The sequence below is a fragment of the Dermacentor silvarum genome, chromosome 5, assembly GCF_013339745.2.
Source record: "Dermacentor silvarum isolate Dsil-2018 chromosome 5, BIME_Dsil_1.4, whole genome shotgun sequence".
Lineage (NCBI taxonomy): Eukaryota > Metazoa > Arthropoda > Arachnida > Ixodida > Ixodidae > Dermacentor > Dermacentor silvarum.
The window spans coordinates 99,918,258-99,937,522 of NC_051158.1; the positions used below are offsets into that span (position 1 = coordinate 99,918,258).

The 19,265-nt window shown below is 45.7% G+C and overlaps 2 protein-coding genes across 5 annotated transcripts in view; one reads left to right on the forward strand and one right to left on the reverse strand.

The window, feature by feature from the left end:
• LOC119453641 (oocyte zinc finger protein XlCOF6) overlaps positions 1 to 19,265 on the forward strand; it is a 791,503-nt gene that overhangs the window by 732,034 nt on the left and 40,204 nt on the right. The window contains exon 10 of the mRNA XM_049668312.1: positions 12,359 to 12,622. Within this exon, the coding sequence (XP_049524269.1) occupies positions 12,359 to 12,622 (264 nt within the window). The remainder of the gene's footprint in view (positions 1 to 12,358; positions 12,623 to 19,265) is intronic.
• LOC119453647 (zinc finger protein OZF-like) overlaps positions 1 to 19,265 on the reverse strand; it is a 204,964-nt gene that overhangs the window by 84,491 nt on the left and 101,208 nt on the right. The window lies entirely within an intron of this gene.

The window sequence follows — 19,265 nt, forward strand, 5'->3', positions numbered from 1 at the left end:
ATTCTTAAAATTGTGATAGCAATGATATGTGGACACTCTTGGCGCATTTCTTCCGTCATGGTCGCTGCGATGTTCGTATAAAGTCGAAGGGCGATAAACATCGTTCCTGCGTGCCATCTGCTGTATGTGCGAGTGAAAGCGCGCAACGGGAGTCGAATCGCGCACAAGGGAGGAAAGTGGGAAGGCAGCACGCAAGGCAAGAGGGCTGGCTTGTAACAACTCTGGTAGCAACTGTAGTTTGCGCAGCTGTGCATACCGTATCTTGAAAGCAATCTGCAGATGCGATGACTTCGAGGTCGGTCGAATCGCGGTTGCCTGCCGCTTCTTGCAGCTGTGCCGTCCTTCTCGCACCGTGCTCGGCAACTCGATCATGAGATGAACCCGGTACCTCGATAGCGCGCATACACCCATGGCAACTGCCAGAGGCGATCAACCCAGTGCGCTTCGTGTGGCCATAGTACCCAATCCAACGGCAGTGTTTCCGAAAAAGAAAACGTATATAAGTGACTCGTACTATAAGACGCACCGACAAAAAATTCAGAAAGAAAAAACGCGACTATATACCGAAAAATATGGCATTGTCTTTTGGTGGCATATTGCTACGTGCTACTATGCTGTTGACCCTCGGATCTGGGGGACGTACCATAAGCGGTTACTGCTTATCTGATAACGATGACGTGCCTTCCTTGATGTTGGCTGGCTTCCATTTGGCCAATGCATGCTACCCTTGTAATACACCCTGTAAATAGTTTCGCTACTGTGCTTTACGTTACATTCTTTTCTTTAGTAGAGGTGCGAGGTACTTCTGACTGACGCTGACGCCACCTCGAATCTACCACAATGCCTCCAAGTGATGACATGTTACCGCCAGCTACGCGTGCGAGCACTACCCGGTTTATCGCCTTTGCACAGCCCCGCGATCTCGGGACTTTTTCTGGGGCGAATAGCGTTGACGTGGATGAGTGGCTCAGCTGGTAGGAGTGAGCCAGCAAACAGAGTGGCTGGGATCTAACTATAATCCTGGCAAATATATTTTACGTCGACGGCCAGCCTTACGTCTGGTTTCGGACCCACGAGGACGATCTCACCAGTGGGGACACGGTCAAGCAGCAGCTCCGCGACCTATTCGGCAACCCGTTTGGTCGACAGCTTGCCATCAAGAAACAACTGGCAGTACATGCCCAGACGTCAACTGAGCCTTACTTGTCGTACATACAGGACGTGCCAACGTGACCATCATTGAGTGTGTGGTGAAAGAGTGCCATCGTCTAGAGCAAGCAAAATGTCAGCGCATCTCGCCTCATGTCGAGCGTGTGCCGAATACCGCTGCAACGTCGTCCTGCGAGGCAACTCCTTGTCAACCATCCAACTCGGACGACGTGACGCGCTGAGAAACACGCGCCTATCCGGCTTCTTCTAAACCCACGGTATCCGAGAGCCAACGCCAGCTGTTTCATTGTTCCAGGCCATTGTTTGCCAGGAATTTACAAACCTTGGCCTCTGCTCTACTGTCTGCACCATGCACACTGCTGATGTCGCCCTAGTCTCCGCGGACAGGCCTCGTCGCGTACCAGTGCCCTTAATCATCGCAAATGCACTGCTGCCGCCACCAGGAGGGTAGGCCTTGTCAGGCACACACAGCCTTTACTCTCCCCCTGATGTGGCGATGTATGTTTAGATGCTTTATGTGACAAGTGAATCTCGCATATACTTTCAAACTTGAAAAAACCCAAAAAACTTTCAATTCTGATGAGTAAGAAGTGGAGCTAAAGACTTATTTAAAGAAAGCGATTGAATAGCACTAACAGTGGTGTACCAAAAGTTCACTGTTCAGAGAGGGGGCTTTATTTTCCTTTGGTTTGACATCTTAAACTATATAACGGGACCAAAAGAGAAGTATAGTAACGCAACTTCAGGTATTCTCTTTCTACGATGCATGCTTGTAGCAAACAACCGTAATTTCCTCCATGACACTGAATCTTGATTTGGCATAAGTGAAGAATGAGCCATATGTTAAGATTGTGTAGGATTTTTACTATAATTTTGTGCTGTAAAACAAAATGATGTGCAATTGGCCGATCCAATTACTTTTATGCTTGTGGGCAGGGAGGCATAATGACTTCTTGCGAAACGTCAAGCACATGGAGTTGCAGCAGAGCCACCTCAACCATTGTGACAGTTGTGACTATGCAGTTGACATCCTGTCCGCTCTCATTACACAGTATTGCAAGCACATGGGGGAGAAGCCACTTCATTGGCACTTCTGCCATGAGAGCTTTTCGCACAAGCGCAGCTTTCAAGGGCCTCTCACGGGTCTGGCTATTTTGGACTGACAAGCGTAGCGCATACATTGCACGCTGACGATTCTGTCTGCAAAGTATTACACCTCTAAGAGCCGCGGAAAGGGATCAAATTTCAAACCAAGTGCCCTTCGCCTCCCAGGCCCGTATTCTCAGCCGGTGAAGTCAATGTTATTTCACAAGCTTACAAAAATTGCAGTGCTGTGGATCACTCACAGTGATACTGATACTTCGACAATTAATAAGGCAACATCAGCTATTTGTTTTGATCTGTGCTTCAGTAACGATTGACCGATATAGAGAAATTATAAAACCTACAAACTGAATGTCTGAGTCCTTCTTTACCCCATGCTGTAGCTAGGACGGAACGTACTACCATTTGGTCTGCTTGTTCCAAACATCATGCAGGCGTTTCGTGCAGAAAACGAAACTATCTGCCATTTTTTACTCGGTTCCAATGGGCGATTGTGCTCTTTGATTCGCTTGTGTCTGCCTCAGTGCTCGCGCCTTTGCTCTGACTTATACCATCTAATTAGGTGCAAAACAAGAGAAATGGTTTGCATGCGAGACTGTCCTAGAAGGGCACAACTCGGCAAAGACGCGAGAGACAGAAAGAAACGATAAAGAGAAAGCGGGACCTAACACCTCTCCGTCACGCGATCCTCTGGTGCGAGAATGCAGGGAAGGAATTTAGCTTGCGGACGCTATACGGGACCAATTACATCGTCTATATTGGCTGTGACGCTCGCCTCCTGAAATCATGGGTTCACGGCACTTCAACTGTGTTTATCTCTGCTATTAATGGAATAATTTGAGAAATTCTTGCCGTAGAGGACTCCTTAGAGAGCTCGTAACAACTTCCAGCGTATAGCCAAAATTTGATATCTGGCCTGCTGAGGAGGAGCCTTTGAGACACAGAAGTGCAGGCTGCTCGTGTGAATTGATGCATCAGAAGCTGGAATGGCAACGCATTGTAACTGTTGATCTATTCATCGCGGCTCCATTTTCTCTGCTGCTACATTGCGTTTTCGTGGTGTCGAATACATTGCTATTATGTAATGTTCCTGTATCTTACGTTGCGTTTTAATGCGGTGGTCAAGTAAATGTAGCAGTGCAGCCAGCCAGTACGATGCGACTAGCACGTTGCAAGTGACCAAAGCTTGCAATAAGTGACCGAAATTGTACTAGCCAGGTGCTGCATAAGGCATATCGAAGAGAAAGCGCGCACAAAGCAGTTCTTAAAGCACCCAAAGTGTACAAATGTAAAGACCCATCAAGAATCATACACACTGGGCCGCATCCGCGAGCGTAGGGGCCCATTTATTTTGGGTCTGCAATGGTCGTATATGCATTGCGTAATTGCCACTTCCATTTATTAATGCTTAAGCGTTGTATTCCCCATTACGCGAATCTCCGTCGTCATCGGCTTCTCCATCGAGCGATCGTACCACAAATTGCCGATGGCGCAAAAGTAAACATCAAAAATGCTGGTTGATGTTCAAATTTCTCAGGGAGGTTCCCATAAACAAAGTAAATCAATGGCTTTGAAAAGAAAATTTGGCAAGTTTCTGTCTGGGTGGAAACCGAACCCAGGGCTCTGGGGTGTGAGATGAGCATGCTTCCCCGACACCATGGCGGCTTCACGGTTCTTGCCTAGTGCGTGCGTCATTGAGCACGTGATGGCGCAGCCAGTGGGGAGGAGGTAGCGCCGCTGAGCGGTCCTTTGAGTTATGAACTACTCGTAGTTTTACCGAGGCGCAGTTAGAACGCAGGCGAGAGCTTGCGCAAACAAGGAACACAAGGAGAGAAGCATTCACAAAAGGGAGTATAATGCTTTTGCTTTCACACGCATATGCAGTTAAGTGCCCCTGCCGAAACGCCACTTCTATTTATTCAGCTTCACCGCAATAAAGCTGTGTTATGCGGTAAAACATGTGCAAAGCATTGCAGTGAAGCATATTAAAGTTGAAAGTGGCCACTGTCATGGAACATCATATCTATCCCTTAGTTATACATATGTGCATACTCCGTCCCCACTCAAGGTACAATCATCGAGATGTCTAATAACTGTACTGAGCCATTCAGAGCTGTTTCCTGACTCCGTGTGAAACATTGACTCCATGTAAAAAACTCACTACACGTCTCTTCTCTGTCCTTCGTCTTTTGACTGGTTTTACTATTCAGGAGGTGACGGTGTAACCTCTGACAACACGAACGAACACAAGGTGGCCAGTAAAAAGGCATACAACAATCCCTCAAAATTAATCCGCAGTCCTCTACTACGGCATGCCTCATAATCAGATTTCGGTTTTGGCAACTAAAACACCAGAATTCATTTATCATCGAATCACATTTATATTGTCTGTTGGATAATAGATGTACTCCTTCTTGGAGCCTTCTTGTGGCTCTGTTCGAGCCATGTCATTGTCTTGCACATAAGCATTTGTTTACAGCAATTGAATGATCTGTATTCATTATGAATTGACCGTGTTTTCGAGCATTATATAAGTTGTGGCGCTTAGTGATTGTAATTGTTTATATTATGACGTCTGTTGGCATGACATTTGGCCCGAGTACTCGGGAGCGAACCAGCAAAGGCACACACGATGATGATGATCCCACATAACTGAAGACGAGGATCGAGCAACGTAGAATGATGATGATAATATACAGATGAAGAAGACGTGCTTAATAGACGCCCACATTAATCCCCCCCTACGTGGAAGCGGCCATCCTGGCCGCAGTTCAAGGTGACGAAGAACGCTGCGTGGAGGGTTTCATGCGGGAGACATGGAGGACCTCAGTGCTGCGACAACGGCGGTCTGTTGCGGCGACAACAGTAGTCGCGCGATAATTGCAGGCGATGTCTGCTCCAGGACTATGTAGGGCCCGATGAATCGCGGCTGGAACTTGTCGCACAAACCAGACGTGCGAAGGGGCGTCAGTAGAAGTATTTCCTGACCAGGTTGGAAAGACAATGCGATGGAAGGTCGTCATAAATGATCTTCCGGTCGTGTTGTCTGGCCGCTGTGTTGACGTGAGCACGCTGGCGGCACTGGGCGAGTCGTGAAACGAATTCTTCGCTAGACGATGCAGATGAGTTGACAGGAGAATTGAAGAAAGAAACGTCTAGAAGGGGAAGTTGGCAACCATCCGGAAACTAGGTAAATGGCGAGTAGCCGGTGGTACGCTGAACGGCCGTGTTGTAGGCGAAAGTGACGATGGCAGAAGTTTGTCCCAATTCTTGTGATCAGGCTGAATATACACGGCGATCATGTCGGCAAGCATGCGATGAAATCGCTCTGTCAAGCCGTTAATTTGTGGATGGTAACTCAATGCTGTTTTGTGGGTGGTACCAAAGGCGCGCAGACTTCGTTTAATAGTTGCGAAAGAAAGACCTTTCCACGGTCGCTTAGCAGTACCCGAGGAGCACCATGGCGCATAATTATAGCTTGAAGGACGAAGTCAGCAACCTCCGAAGCTGAGCCAGTGATCACTGATCTTGTCTCAGCGTAGCGCGTCAGGTGGTCGATGGCGGTCACTATCCACCGATTGCCAGCTGCAGTAACAGGAAGGGGCCCGTAAAGGTAGATGCCAACAACCTCAAATAGTGCGGTGGGACACGGAATAGGCAGTAATTCGCCAGCAGGAGCAGAGGTTACACGGAGAACAGGAACCGACGTATCTCCCCACACTAGTAGAAAGGCCAGGCCAGTAGTAACGGCTTCGAATGCGATCGTAGGTCTTGTGGAAACCGAGATGGCCAGCAGTCATGTCATCGTGGAATGCTTCGAGGACATGGGCTTGAAGAGAGTGCGGTAGAACGGGCACCCAGCGTTGACTGTCAAGGTGGTAAATGTGCCGATACAGCACGCATTCTCCAGCTTGAATTGTGCGGGTTGCCGTCGAAGCCGCGCGTTGGGTGGGCGAGAAGTGCCAGAGAGGTGGTCTATCATACGCTGACAGTATGAGTCAGCCCGTTGGCGAGATGCAAATGTTTGATCGTGGTCCGGAGAAAGGTGGTCTATTGAGGTTAGAGAGAAAACCGGCGTAGAAGTGACATCCAAAGAGCTGCTTTGCGACGCAGTTGCCGAGGTGTCGAGTGGGTGCTCAGGAAGCGGGCAACGAGAAAGAGCATCAGCGTCTTGGTGTTTTTTGCCTGACTTATGAATAATGTCAAAGCCATATTCTTGCAGGCGGAGAATCCAGCGACCCAGGCGCCCAGTCAAGTTCTTGAGAGTGGAGAGCCATCATAACGCGTGGTGGTCCGTAACAATAGTAAAATGACGCCCGTGCAAATAGGGACGAAACTTTTGTACAGACCAAACAACAGCCAGGCACTCCTGCTCAGTTATCGTATAGTTCTTCTCGGCATTGGTGAGAATGCGGCTGGCGTATGCAACGACTCTCGCGCGAAGAATTGTCGTGTTGCAGAAGAATGGCGCCGATGCCGTTGGCGTCTGTGTGCAAGAGAGTCGGTGCAGTCTTATCAAAATGGCAAAGCGCAGGTTTAGACGTGAGGGCGCCCTTCAGCATGTCAAAGGCTGCTTCACATTCTTGAGACCAGAAAAAGGGTACACTAGAAGCAAGTAGCTTGTGTAGCGGCGCAGCGATGGAGGCAAAGTTCCGTATAAAGCGACGGAAATAAGAAGTGAGGCCAAAGAAGCTTCGCAAGTCTTTAGGCCTTTCTGGGCGAGGGAAGCGAAGGACCGCAGCAATCTTGTCATGGTCAGGACGTATGCCCTCCTTGCTCACATGCCCTAGGACCTTAATAGATCTGCTGGCGAAACCGCATTTCTTCGTGTTGAGCTGAAAACCAGCGTCGGCAAGGCACGTCAGAACTTCATCTAAGCGCTGCAGGTGCTGAGGAAATGTTGATGAAAAGACGACAATGTCATCGAGGTAGCAGAGGCAAGTTTTCCATTTCAGGCCACGCAACACGGTGTCAATCATGCGTTCAAAAGTCGCAGGTGCATTGCATAGCCCGAAAGGCATGACGTTGAATTCATAAAGTCCTTCAGGGGTGGCAAACGCTTCGTGCATTGGGATTTGCCAATAGCCGGAGCGCAGATCGAGGCTTGAAAAGTATTCTGCACCTTGTAGTGAATCAAGGGCATCGTCAATGCGAGGCATAGGGTATACGTCCTTTCGAGTGATCTTATTGAGGGCCTGGTAATCGACGCAAAAGCGCACGGAACCGTCTTTTTTTTTCGAACCAAAACAACCGGAGATGACCAAGGGCTAGCTGAAGGCCGGATGACCTTTCGTTGTAGCATGTCCGCGACATTTTCTTCTATGATTTTCCGCTCGGCTAGGGACACGCGGTACGGGCGTCGGCGCACTATGGACACGTCGTCTGTCTGAATGCGATGCGCTGCAGCTGTGGTTTGACCCAGAGTCGACGAATGGACATCAAAAGAATTTGCGTGTTTGTTCAACAAAGCATGCAGCTGCTGCATCTGTGAAGGTGGCAAGTCACTGCTGATGGCTGCAGTAAGGGCGGAGGGAGAAGCAGTAGCACAAGTAGAAGGGTCTTTGGAAGACATAGTTGCAAGGGGCACGACGCATATAGGCCCTGGTTCGGCCGTGCAAGCCCCTGTGGTGTTTTGCGGAAGGAGAATTTTCTCCGATGTCGCGTTCATGGCGGTGACAAGCGCCGAGCCATTATAAAATCGAACTACACCTGGTGCAAAAGCGATGCCTTTATGAAGACAACGGTAAGAGGGCAAGACCAAGACGGTCATCATGGTCGATATCGGTCGACATAATGGTAAAAATTCGCTCCCGGCCGGGAGGCAGTTCGGTATCTTCCGCAGCGATCAGGCGCAACGGCGTGTACGTGTCTTCCCCAAGTAAGTAGTCGGTGTCCGTAAGATGCACGACACGTTGACCACAACAAATAGCCGCGTAAGCAGAAGACAGAAAATCCCACCCTAAAATAAGTTGATGAGCGCACGGGGACAGCACACCTAATTGTATATGGTGTCAAATATCATCAATCACGACACGGGCAGTACAAAGAGCGGAAGGTCGAACATTGTCCCCTTGGGCTGCAACTAGCGTCGGTCTATTGTATGGTGTCGTGACTTTCCTGAGACGTGAACATAAAACTGCATGAATAACGGAAATTGTCACGCCTGTGTCCACCAAAGCATCGACAGGCACTCCTTGGACAAACACCGAGAGCATATTGGACGGGCGCACTGGAGGAATTTCAGTCCTGGTGTCGTATGCAGTTTGTCCTCCAAAAACTGCATCGCTTAGTTTTCCGAACGAATGTTAGAGTTGAGGGAGACGGGCCGTAGTTGTGACGTGGAGCGGCGGAACGGCGAAGGGGAGCGGCGTCTGGCTGAACGGTAAGTGCAGCGGTCTTCAGTCGATGCCGGCGGAAGAAGTAGAGCGGAGCGGAGGTGAAGAGAAACGCCGGCTTTGGGAAGAGGCTCCACTGGAAAAGTTGCGTTCGGAGTTGTCGTATCCCCGACGCTCGTCCTACTGGCGCTTGCGACAGAAACGTGAAATATGGCCGCGATAGCCGCAGTAGTAGCACGTGGGACGTGACGGACACCATTGCGGATAGTACAGGGGGCTAGGTGCTCCGGGATTCAGTGCAGTCAAATGGGCCGATGAAAGCTCGGGCAGCATCGACGAGATGTTTACTGGAGGCGCGGCAGCAACCGACGCGTACATGGGTAGCGGCACCGTGGAGTTGGCGTTGCCTGCAGGCGTGGCAGCAACTTCCGCGTATGTTGGTAGGGGACGAGAGACGGAGGGTTGCATGCACATGGAGCAAGTCAAGGACGCCAGTTCATCCCTGATGATGTCATGCAAGGCCGTGCTAGAAGGCGCATTGGGGCACCCCGACGGTGACGACAAGCCCATAGATTGCAATTCTTCGCGTGGATCAAAGCTCGTATCATGACACGCAGATGTGGGTCCGCCGTAGAAGAATAGTCGCCAACGTCCGGCTAAGGCGAACAGACCCAAGTTCGTCCAGGCGCTGACACGTTGTGACGATGTCAGTGATTGTAGCGTGGTTCTTGATGGCAGGGGCGTTGAAGGCGACTGATCTAATGCCTTTCATAACGTGGCGCACTTTGACTCTGACATAGATGAACTCACACGGCGGCAAAGTGCAAGAACATCCTCGATATACGATGTGTAAGACTCGCGTGGCTGCTGTTGGCGAGTATCGAGGGTTTTCTTTGCGATGGTAGAACGAACAGCCGGTGTACCAAATACTTGGCGGAGCTGCTGCTTGAAGGCAGCCCAGTCAGTAAAGTCTATCTCGTGGTAGAAGAAAACATGGTGGAGCTTGTGGGGGTCGTCCCAATGATTAGCGGAACTTGCTCGTAGTCATCCAGCCAGTCCTCAACATCTTCCCCATGAAGACCAGCGAAGAGATGGGGGTCATGCTGGTGGCTGCTTAAGATGTAAGGGGGGCGGCTGGTGGTGCCAGAACTGTAGCGGTAGAAGTGAAGGGTGGTGCGTCCTGAGACATGCTAGCGGACAGTGGGCGCAATTGGCGGCCTGAACGTAGCTCCAGGGGGGTAGACTGAGCGGGCAGAGGACTGAGGATCGAAGGAGCTACCTCCACCACTTATGACGTCTCTGTTGGCACGACGTTTATTCGTACTCGGGAGCGAACCAGCAAAGGCACACACCCGATGATGATAATCCCACATAACTGACGATGAGGATCGAGCAACGTAGAATGATGATGATAATATACAGATGAAGAAGACGTGCGTAATAAACGCCCACAATATGTTTTCTGCTTGCTTGCGCTCGTATACAAATAGGCTTCTTTGCAATTTGTTAAAAACCCAATCCCCTCTTTATACCACTATATTTTGCATTTCATTGTGTTTTGTGCTCCAGAGAAGTTAAGTGATAGCACTTGGAAGTTCATTTATTTTTGCCATTGAGTGCACTTTTTATGAGGTATTCAACAGCAATTAAAATTTGAGCACAGTATTATGATCCACATTCTTTCTTCATTCCTCATTTCGTTCAACTACGGAAGCTGAAGTCCTGCTTTCACCGGTGAACCATGTTTCTCTAGCCATATTTGTATAAAGTCTTATTTTGACAGCCATGCAATGATAAATACACTGGACACAATGTTATTGTGCATGCGGGTAGACTACGGGCCAGTCCTGTTTTTTATATCTCAAAAAAATTCTCCAGAACCTCCTTCGTGCCAGCCTCTGATTGGAGAGTTCCTAAAAACTAAAATCATTTCGTAGCATGTGTTCTCGTTCTAATCTCGAAGAACTAGCTGTGTTTTCCTTACTATGTTTATACCATGCAATAATGCACCTTTTTGGGTAAAATAAAAATGAGAGCATATGAGCACTAAATGGCCCGTTACGATACTGTAAGCAGTACTAGACACCTTACACAATTTATTTGATGCTATGCAATATCTGTTAATTCTAATCCTTTGTGTGGTAGAAGCAATAGTTTTCTATGTGGCATTGTTGTATTTTCCACAGTAGATGTGAATGTGGAATGCATTGATGGACAGCATTGCTTATTTTTTGTTGAGGTAGCTTTTACATTGTGAGACGACATGCCTGGTTTACCTTGCCTACTGTTTCAATAATTTCACCTACACTTATATTGAAAGTGTTACTGGTGCATAGGCTGTAGTAAAACAAACAGATTTTAATGAGAAAGCCAACATGATCACAAGGGTAACAAAGGCAAACACTATAGTGTTGTCTGGGCATCACGTTTGTCATTTCAACAGAATGTATCCTAAATAGCATACAGTTTTTGTCGCCCCTGTTGTACATGTCATATTTTTTTATGGGATAAATATTGAGGATTGCATTAAGCTTTCAGTATAACGTGAAAACTTTTAATAATGCAAAACTTTCTCTCTTTTTTTTTTGTGAAAGTATGTTTGCATTTCACAAACCTGGCCATTAAAGAATTGCATATTCCCTCCTTAGTGCTGTGTGCACACCAAGATAGTGCATGAAAAGCAAAACCAATGATGAAAATATTTAAAACATGTTGCGTACACCATGATAAGCCTCTGGTTGGCCCTGTGCTGCAAGTTTGAATATTAGGTAGAATGTTTCAAATGTGAGGTGTAAAGTGTTAAAAGTCATATGAGTAAGGTAGACAGCTGGGTGCTTGCTTTCAATGGCAGTATGCGATGTAGTGCGGGCCTGCTTTTTTGACTGTTTTTGACAATGTTTTGCACCAGGCATATTTTTGAACTAGCTAGTAGGTGCTTTCCAATTATGCTATACATGAAATTGCTGATGTTGCTATACCTGACCTGCCTGTAGAAAGTTTTCTTATGTAGTTCACAATCTATAAACTTGATTACACTGGGTGAAATTAAAATCCTCAAACAAATAATTCCCTAGCTTTACGTTTTTTTCATGATTGTGAAGATGCGATAAATGTGCTGAAACTAAATTTTCAGTGGAGAATGTTAATTGGGGCTTGAAGGGAATATGAATATTGACGAACAGTGGTTTGTTTGACAATTTTTTATATCATGCTCAAGAACTACAGGACTAACAAAAGGCTCATCATTAGCACTAGAGTCTGTGTGTTCTGATTGTGGCATTTCTCAAATGCAATTTGGTTTTCATTGTGCAGGATCAAAGCATTCGTCCTGCTTGTCAACTACCGAGGATGACAAGTCGCAGCAAGTGAACCTCCACCGCTGTGATAGCTGCGAATATGAAACTGGAACACTGTCGAATCTGAAAACACACATCAGGCTTCACATAAAGGAGCGGCCATTTCAATGCCATTTGTGCCCTCAGAGCTTCTCCAGAAGATTTAACCTGACTGTGCATTTGCGCATTCACTCAGGCGAGAAGCCATTTCACTGCCCTTCATGCTCTCTGAGCTTCTCACAAAAGGCCCATCTCAACACACACCTGCTTGTTCACACTGTTGAGAAGCCATTTAAATGCGATTTGTGCCCTCAGAACTTCTCGGATAGATCTAGCCTCACTACGCATTTCCGCATTCACTCAGGCGAGAAGCCATTTCACTGCCCTTCATGCTCTCAGAGCTTCTCGCAAAAGGGCACTCTTAACAGACACCTGTTTGTCCACACTGGTGAGCGGCCATTTATATGCGATTTGTGCCCTCAAAGCTTCTCGGAAAGATCTCACCTCACTACGCATTTGCGCATTCACTCAGGCGAGAAGCCATTTCACTGCCCTTCATGCTCTCGGAGCTTCTCGCAAAAGGTCCATATTAACAAACACCTGCGTGTTCACACTGGTGAGAGGCCGTTTAAATGCGATTTGTGCCCTCAGAGCTTCTCTCGTACATCCAGCCTGAAGGTTCATTTGTGCAACCACTCAGGTGAGCGACCATATCAGTGCCCCTCCTGCCCACGGACTTTTGTGCAGAGAAAGCTGCTTGAAGGCTCACCTACGCATCCACTCAGGCAAGCAACCATACCGCTGCACTGTCTGCACTAAGTCCTATGTTTGGTCTTCTTGCTTGAGGGAACATATGAAAACACACCACCATGACAGCCCCGAGTAGGTCACCAGCCATGTAGGTGTGCATTATGTGTTAAGCAAAGTCTAACATTCTGAATCTATATACCTAGCGCATTATGTTGCATGGCATTCTGGTGCATCAGGAAGGAAATGTTGACATTCATATGTTTTTATATGTACTTTCTTTTTGCTTCTTGAAATAAGAGGTAATCTGCGTAAGATTTTACTGTGCTATGGTGTTAACCTTAGTGAAGGGTGATTGATAGAAAAACTTGATTTTAAATTATGGTCGCCTGCATCAATACCAGGTAGCACCTTGTTCATAGCAGGGCTTATTCCACACAATGCATTTGTATGTATCAAAGTAGATTTAGGTGCTCTCAAGCTGAAGAACAAAGATCCATTGAATAATACTGTCATGGTATCCAGTCTGCGCTCTTTTTCATGCTGCGGATTTTTGAGAACATTGTGCTGGCATGTGGACCTTTATTGAGTCATTGTGTACAAAGTTTTATCAGCATATTATGTACAGCCTTTGTTAAAAGAAACGACTCCTGTAGGAGCATAGATGCTGCTTTTTCATTGAGATCACGGGGCTGGAGGACTAAGGCATTTGATATGCATCTCCCATCAGTAACATACTGACTGTATTTCTTTTGACAAAGGCTTTGCATTTAGTATTGTGCCTTGCAGCTGGTGTGAGAGGTTCATTATTGGCTGCGCTTTTGTTCCCTACTTTCTCTGCCATGTGTATGACTAGTGGATTAGTTGTGCAATATTCATATCTCTACTATCTAGGATTTGTAGAATGTGTGATAGCTATGGTTAGTGGCTGTACCGTGGGGAATTTTTCTTCATGTGTGTGACTGGTACATTCAGTTTATGTTCTGTGGCCATGAAAAAATGTAATCTTCTCTATTCATCTCACCTTTTTATTGCCTTTTGCGTGTACTAGTCATTTTCAGAATTTTTTTTCTTGATACTCTGCCTTGTCATGATTGTCTTCGTAAATGGGAGCATTCCTTTACTGCAGTTGAATGACCGGCCTTAACTACTAATTGACAGTCTTTTCTGGAGGACCATATCAATCACTGCGCTTGAAGAGTGCATTGCTAATGTTTATACATATGGTTTCTTTTTGTTTGCACTTTAGTGATAACCTCCTTTGCAGTCGTTTGTTAATAAACAATCTTTCTCTTACTTTTATAGTCTCCTCGGCATTTTATTATCTTCGATGCTCCAATACAATATCAGTGAAGGCACTTCCAAGTATTATTGCTCATTAGCAGTGTACACCTTTGCTATGATAAATGCATCAGCAATTTAATATGCGAGCCAGTTCTTAAGATCCATATGTGCTTTATTTTCCTATCTTGGTTCATCTAATACACTGGCAATTCTGGTTCCACTTCTGTTCCATCTTTCTCTGATACTGAGTTCAGACGAATGTTTGAATACCTTGAAAAGCCTTTAGTCTGAAAAGCACATTTTCAAGCCCTTATATCATTGCAAATTTTCACGGATCATAGGGGTATTTGAATTTTGATTCGGCAATCGTAAGTGCCTCCTCCTCCTCAAGAGAGAAATTTACGCTTCTTTGTTGGTGTAGCCATTTTGACCGGACACACACCACAGAGAAAAGGGCAGCGATTGTGATAATCCCCCACTGTACCTGTGCAGTCTCGTGTAGGAGTGTGATTCTAGCCTCCCTAGTGGTATGACCACATATGGCTATGGATTGCAGTGGCTCAAATCAGTACTTTGAATTTGATTTCGTTCGCGAAGACCTCGTTCAAGCAGACATACGATCGTCGCAGCTTTGAAGGGCCTTCTACTTTGACTACTCAGAAGTTGCAGTTCAGTCCCAGTTTCGTTGTCTAAAAGTTCATTGAAGTGGAAATACAGAATAAAATGCCTTCGTTATGAAGATACTTTTTTTATATTACTTTCAATTAGCCCAGATTGCGACCAAAAAGGACGCTGCGAGCGCCGCTCGAATGATGTCAAGGCAAGGATTTGCGTCTGTCGTGTGCTACAGTTCGGGCTGCGTCCGCACGCCTTCTGCAGTGTATCCGTTTGTTCACTTTCGTTCCCTATGCTGGTCCACTAATAGCAGTCCTCTGACATATATTTTTACGATGTCTCCTTTCGTCATAATTTACTAAATGAGCTTATTTCATGGACAACAATATATTTATCAATGGCAACGTTACAGTGCCGGCCAACAGAGCTTAGTTCAGAGAGGCGTGGGTTTTTGATGCGCAGTTCTACACGCTGCAGCGTTAGCACACGTAGATAATAAAAGCATAAACGCGAAAGCATAGCATAGAACAATACAGTTAAGCGACCATACTTCCCGTGGTGCAACAATCGTGTAAGAAACGCTAGCTATATAAGACTTCTACAACATTTACCTTGATTTTGACCCGCTACAACTCATTTGCTCATGACGAGCTGTTCATGGCAAAATATCTAATCTTCGCATTTATTCACAGAAATAATTGGCAGTAGCACGAGCACTAAACACTGCAGTATTTAGATTCTACCAATGCTGTTTGTTTTTTTGAACTGCTTATAAAAATTAAGCCATTCTTAACGAGGTAATTTTAAGCGGTGGTAATTTTAAGTAAAGCTAATTGAGGCTTGAAGTTGTTTGCCGCAGACAAAAAGGCAGGGACCAATATTTATTCTTTTCAGCGTTACGCGCTCTACTCAATTAAACAATTCATCATTGCTTGGCAGAACTCGCACAGCTGCCCGGTGCAACATTTTGGGCGAAATATGTGTTTAGACCATGTGGTTGCAGCCAGGAAGAAGCTGAAGCTTCATTCTTCAGTGGTATATTACACATTTAAAATATCTGCGTTCACCGAAGGAGGTCAAAACGCACGTGAATTTATATATGAGGCTTGCGTACAGTCTTATTATTTAGAAGGGGGTATAAGAGGCGGCCTTTTATGGTCTAACGCAGCGAATAGTTCTCAGTTCGTACAATGAAACACTATTGTGGCTTAAGACATTGTGATGCCGATGATAGTTCGATTTTCCTCTCCCAGGCAGCCGAAGCTACACTCTGGCATCTTGAGTATATATTGTAGGCATTTCAAGTGGCGCTGTAAGGGCTGATGGTTTCAATTCGGAGTTGTATAATGAACGGATACTGAGGCGGTTTCTCGAACGGTGCGTGGCTCGCCATAACGATAGTCGCTTGCTTTCATTGCAGGAGGTGTTGGCCATATTGTCTATAAAGACTGCTTCAGGGCATTATGAAACATTACATGGCTTGTAATAGCTTGACTCTTGATCTTAACCACGAACGTTTTCTTTCATGTGATTGCTATACATACATGAAGTGCAGTCGTGTTAACAGCCATGTAGAATGCTTTTTCTGTTTCGGAGAATGGTGAAAGTAACAGTTAATCTTTTTCGTAAAAAATGCTCACCTAACTCTTCATTTCGTGCATTACTACAGTGCCCACATTTGAGTAGAACAACTCACAAGAGCAATAAGAAGCTTGATGAAAGCTTCGCAGGTAGTATCGTATTCCAACATACTGATTTATACAGGGTGTTCACGATTAAGCTTTAGGGTTTTATTAAAATTAGGCACTGGGAGACACGCGAAGACCACCTGTGAAAATAAGTTATGTGGCCAGGGGGGCACAAAGTGAGATAATTATTTCTGTCAGCAGCCGAATGAACTAAAATTGAATAATTAACTGTTTGTTGACTGCAGTTAGTGGGTATGTTATTATTGAATAGTCTGAGGCAGTCATGTTTCTACACAGTATCAGTTGGAAGAATTCTTCCAGCGTGTCTTTGCTCCGAGATATCCGACTCGAAATTTTAGTTGTCGTCCTCGTGATTTACATATGCAAGAAAGTTAGGATCGGTGCAAAGCTCCTCCCTGATGTGGCGCCGTTGTTACGTGCGGCGTTAAGTCTGACAACGGGGCGGAGGCATTGGCAAAGTTGATAAATGTCCCCCTTCCCCTCTCGGCTGGCAAAATAAAAAAATCGAAGAACCCGGAATCGCTGTCATAACATGCGACCGCGCAGCCTGTAACGATGGTGGCAGCTGCCATGCCGAAATAATGGCACGAGCGGTGAAGCTGGAGGGCAGTGCGCATGCGTAATGGTGACACCGCGCGGTCATATCTTGATTTCGCCACCCCAGAGGGGAAGCGTTAAACTGCTATCATCTTTGCATATGCCTCCGTCCTGTTATCAGACTAGACAACGAATGCAACAGACGCGTCACATCAGGGAGGTGCTTTGCACCGATCCTCGTTCTCTTCTATGCGTAATCAGGCGAATGACAATTAAATTTGGCATTGGATATCTCGGAGCATAGACATGCTAGAATTCTTCCAAGTGAAACTGTGTAGAAACACGACTGCCTCTAACCTTTGAATCGAAACATATAACTTACTGCAGTAAATAAAAAGTAAATATTCAATTTTAGTTAATTTGGATGCTGACATTGATAATTATAATCTCACTTTGTGTCCCCCTGGCCACATAACTTATCTGCATGGGTGGTCTTCGCGTGCCTCCCAGTGCGCCTAATTTTAATAAAACAATAAAGTTTAATTTTGAACACCCGGTATATAAATTTGACACCAAATCCCAATATTGCTGTTTCGTGTAAAAAGTTTGGAGCGAGTCATGGTACAAATAAAATGTTCCATGCTGAATTTGCAGACAGACACGGCGCTCCTCTGCTTTGCAAATGCAGTAATCCCTGTAACTCTTTATAGGTTCTGTATAAAAGCAGTAAATTTTCGCTATTCATGCATTTTTGAAAAAGACACTGCACTTTAAATGTGACAGCAGAAAGCATTCAAAACATGCTTAAGGAAGTATGGCTGGCGCGCCCGCTACACCAAGCATGCACGAAGCGAACAAGCACGCGCCGAGCGAGCCAACGTTTATAGATATCTATAAACGTTGGAGCGGAGCGGTGTCCTGGCCATGACACCATTCGTAGAGGCCATCAATCCAACTTCTCGCCGCTAATGGGCAGCTGATTGGAAAATCTTCGCTTGTGGCGGAAATTTCAGTTGTAGCGGCATTCGTTGTAGGGGGATGCGACTATACAGTACAATAAGCTGCATGAGCATGTAGACATTATTGTGCATCATGGCAGACAAGTGCGACTATATGCTGTCGTAAACTGCACTGTAAAGTCTTTTCAAAGGATATTCCAGCAGGGTATTATAAGGTGTTTCACCGTGTGTCATCGTGAGATTATGTCTGTTTATGAGACCATGTTCATGTGGTATTTCTTATGTGAACACAGAGTAAACTTAGAAGTGCATAGTAAAACTTGCTGCTGGTCTAGTTGGTACTTGATATCTGGCGTGAAATAGACGCACAATAATCACGGAAGGAAGATTAGAAAGGAAACTGCACATTTGGTATGTTAATGCAGTAATGCTAGCCCAGGAGGGGCCTGAGTAGACAAAAGAAAGCCACATAGGTGCCTGTGTATGAGCCTTTTTCTGTTCTTTGCCACTTGGCACTTTGTTCTTACGTTTATCAAAAGCTGTGCATGCAGTATTGTGCCTTAATGCTAGCCAGACAAGTTAACTGTTGATAACACCTTTTTTTTCCTCTTTCTCTACCTGCATGTGCGTAACTCGTTTTGGAAAATAATATATTCACACTCTTACTACAAAGATGTTTACAACTTAAAGATATATGTTCTTGTTAGTGGCTTTATGTTTGTAAATTTTGTGGCACGTTTGAGACTGGTTGTTTCTGTGTTACTGTTTGGCGCATCATGTGACGTGGTCTTTTTATGTTTCATCTCTGTCTTTTCTCTAAGTTCTAGGACTGATATTGTTACTCGGATATTTTTTTTTATTATTATATTCTGTTAATGCTTTTTCATTGTCTTGGACGTTCCTTTGCAACAGTGTAGAATGTAGAAAACTGTTTCATTATTGCCATTGATTGCAATCATTCGGAGATATTTATGAGGAATCTGTATCTTGAGTGGGATGTTATGATGCATGTTCTTTGTTCATTCTTTCACTGGTTCAACTACAGTACTAGAAGCCCTGTCGTCACAAATGTGCCACATTTCTTCTGTTACTATTTGTATGAGACCATATTTTGACTGAGCCATCTAATAATATATACGAGGGCAGTTAGAAAAGTATACGACCTTATTTTTTTTGCAAATACCTGATGGATATGAAACAAGTGCGCTTCCTTCAGCATACCTTGAACGTTCGTGCGCAGGCACATATTTTTTCCTGCCTGCCGATAGCGTCAGTAACTGAGACGCCTCGTTGTAGTGAGGTAGTGCGCAGTGCTTTCATCAGTTTTTTATTGCAAGGAAAATGGCAGAGTGACTGGAGCAGCGCTGCTGCATTAAATTTTGCCAGAAACTGGGCGCCAGCCAAGTGGAAACCATTCGGAAGACTGCTTTCGGTGACGATGCTATGAGCAGCACACAGATTAAGGAGTGG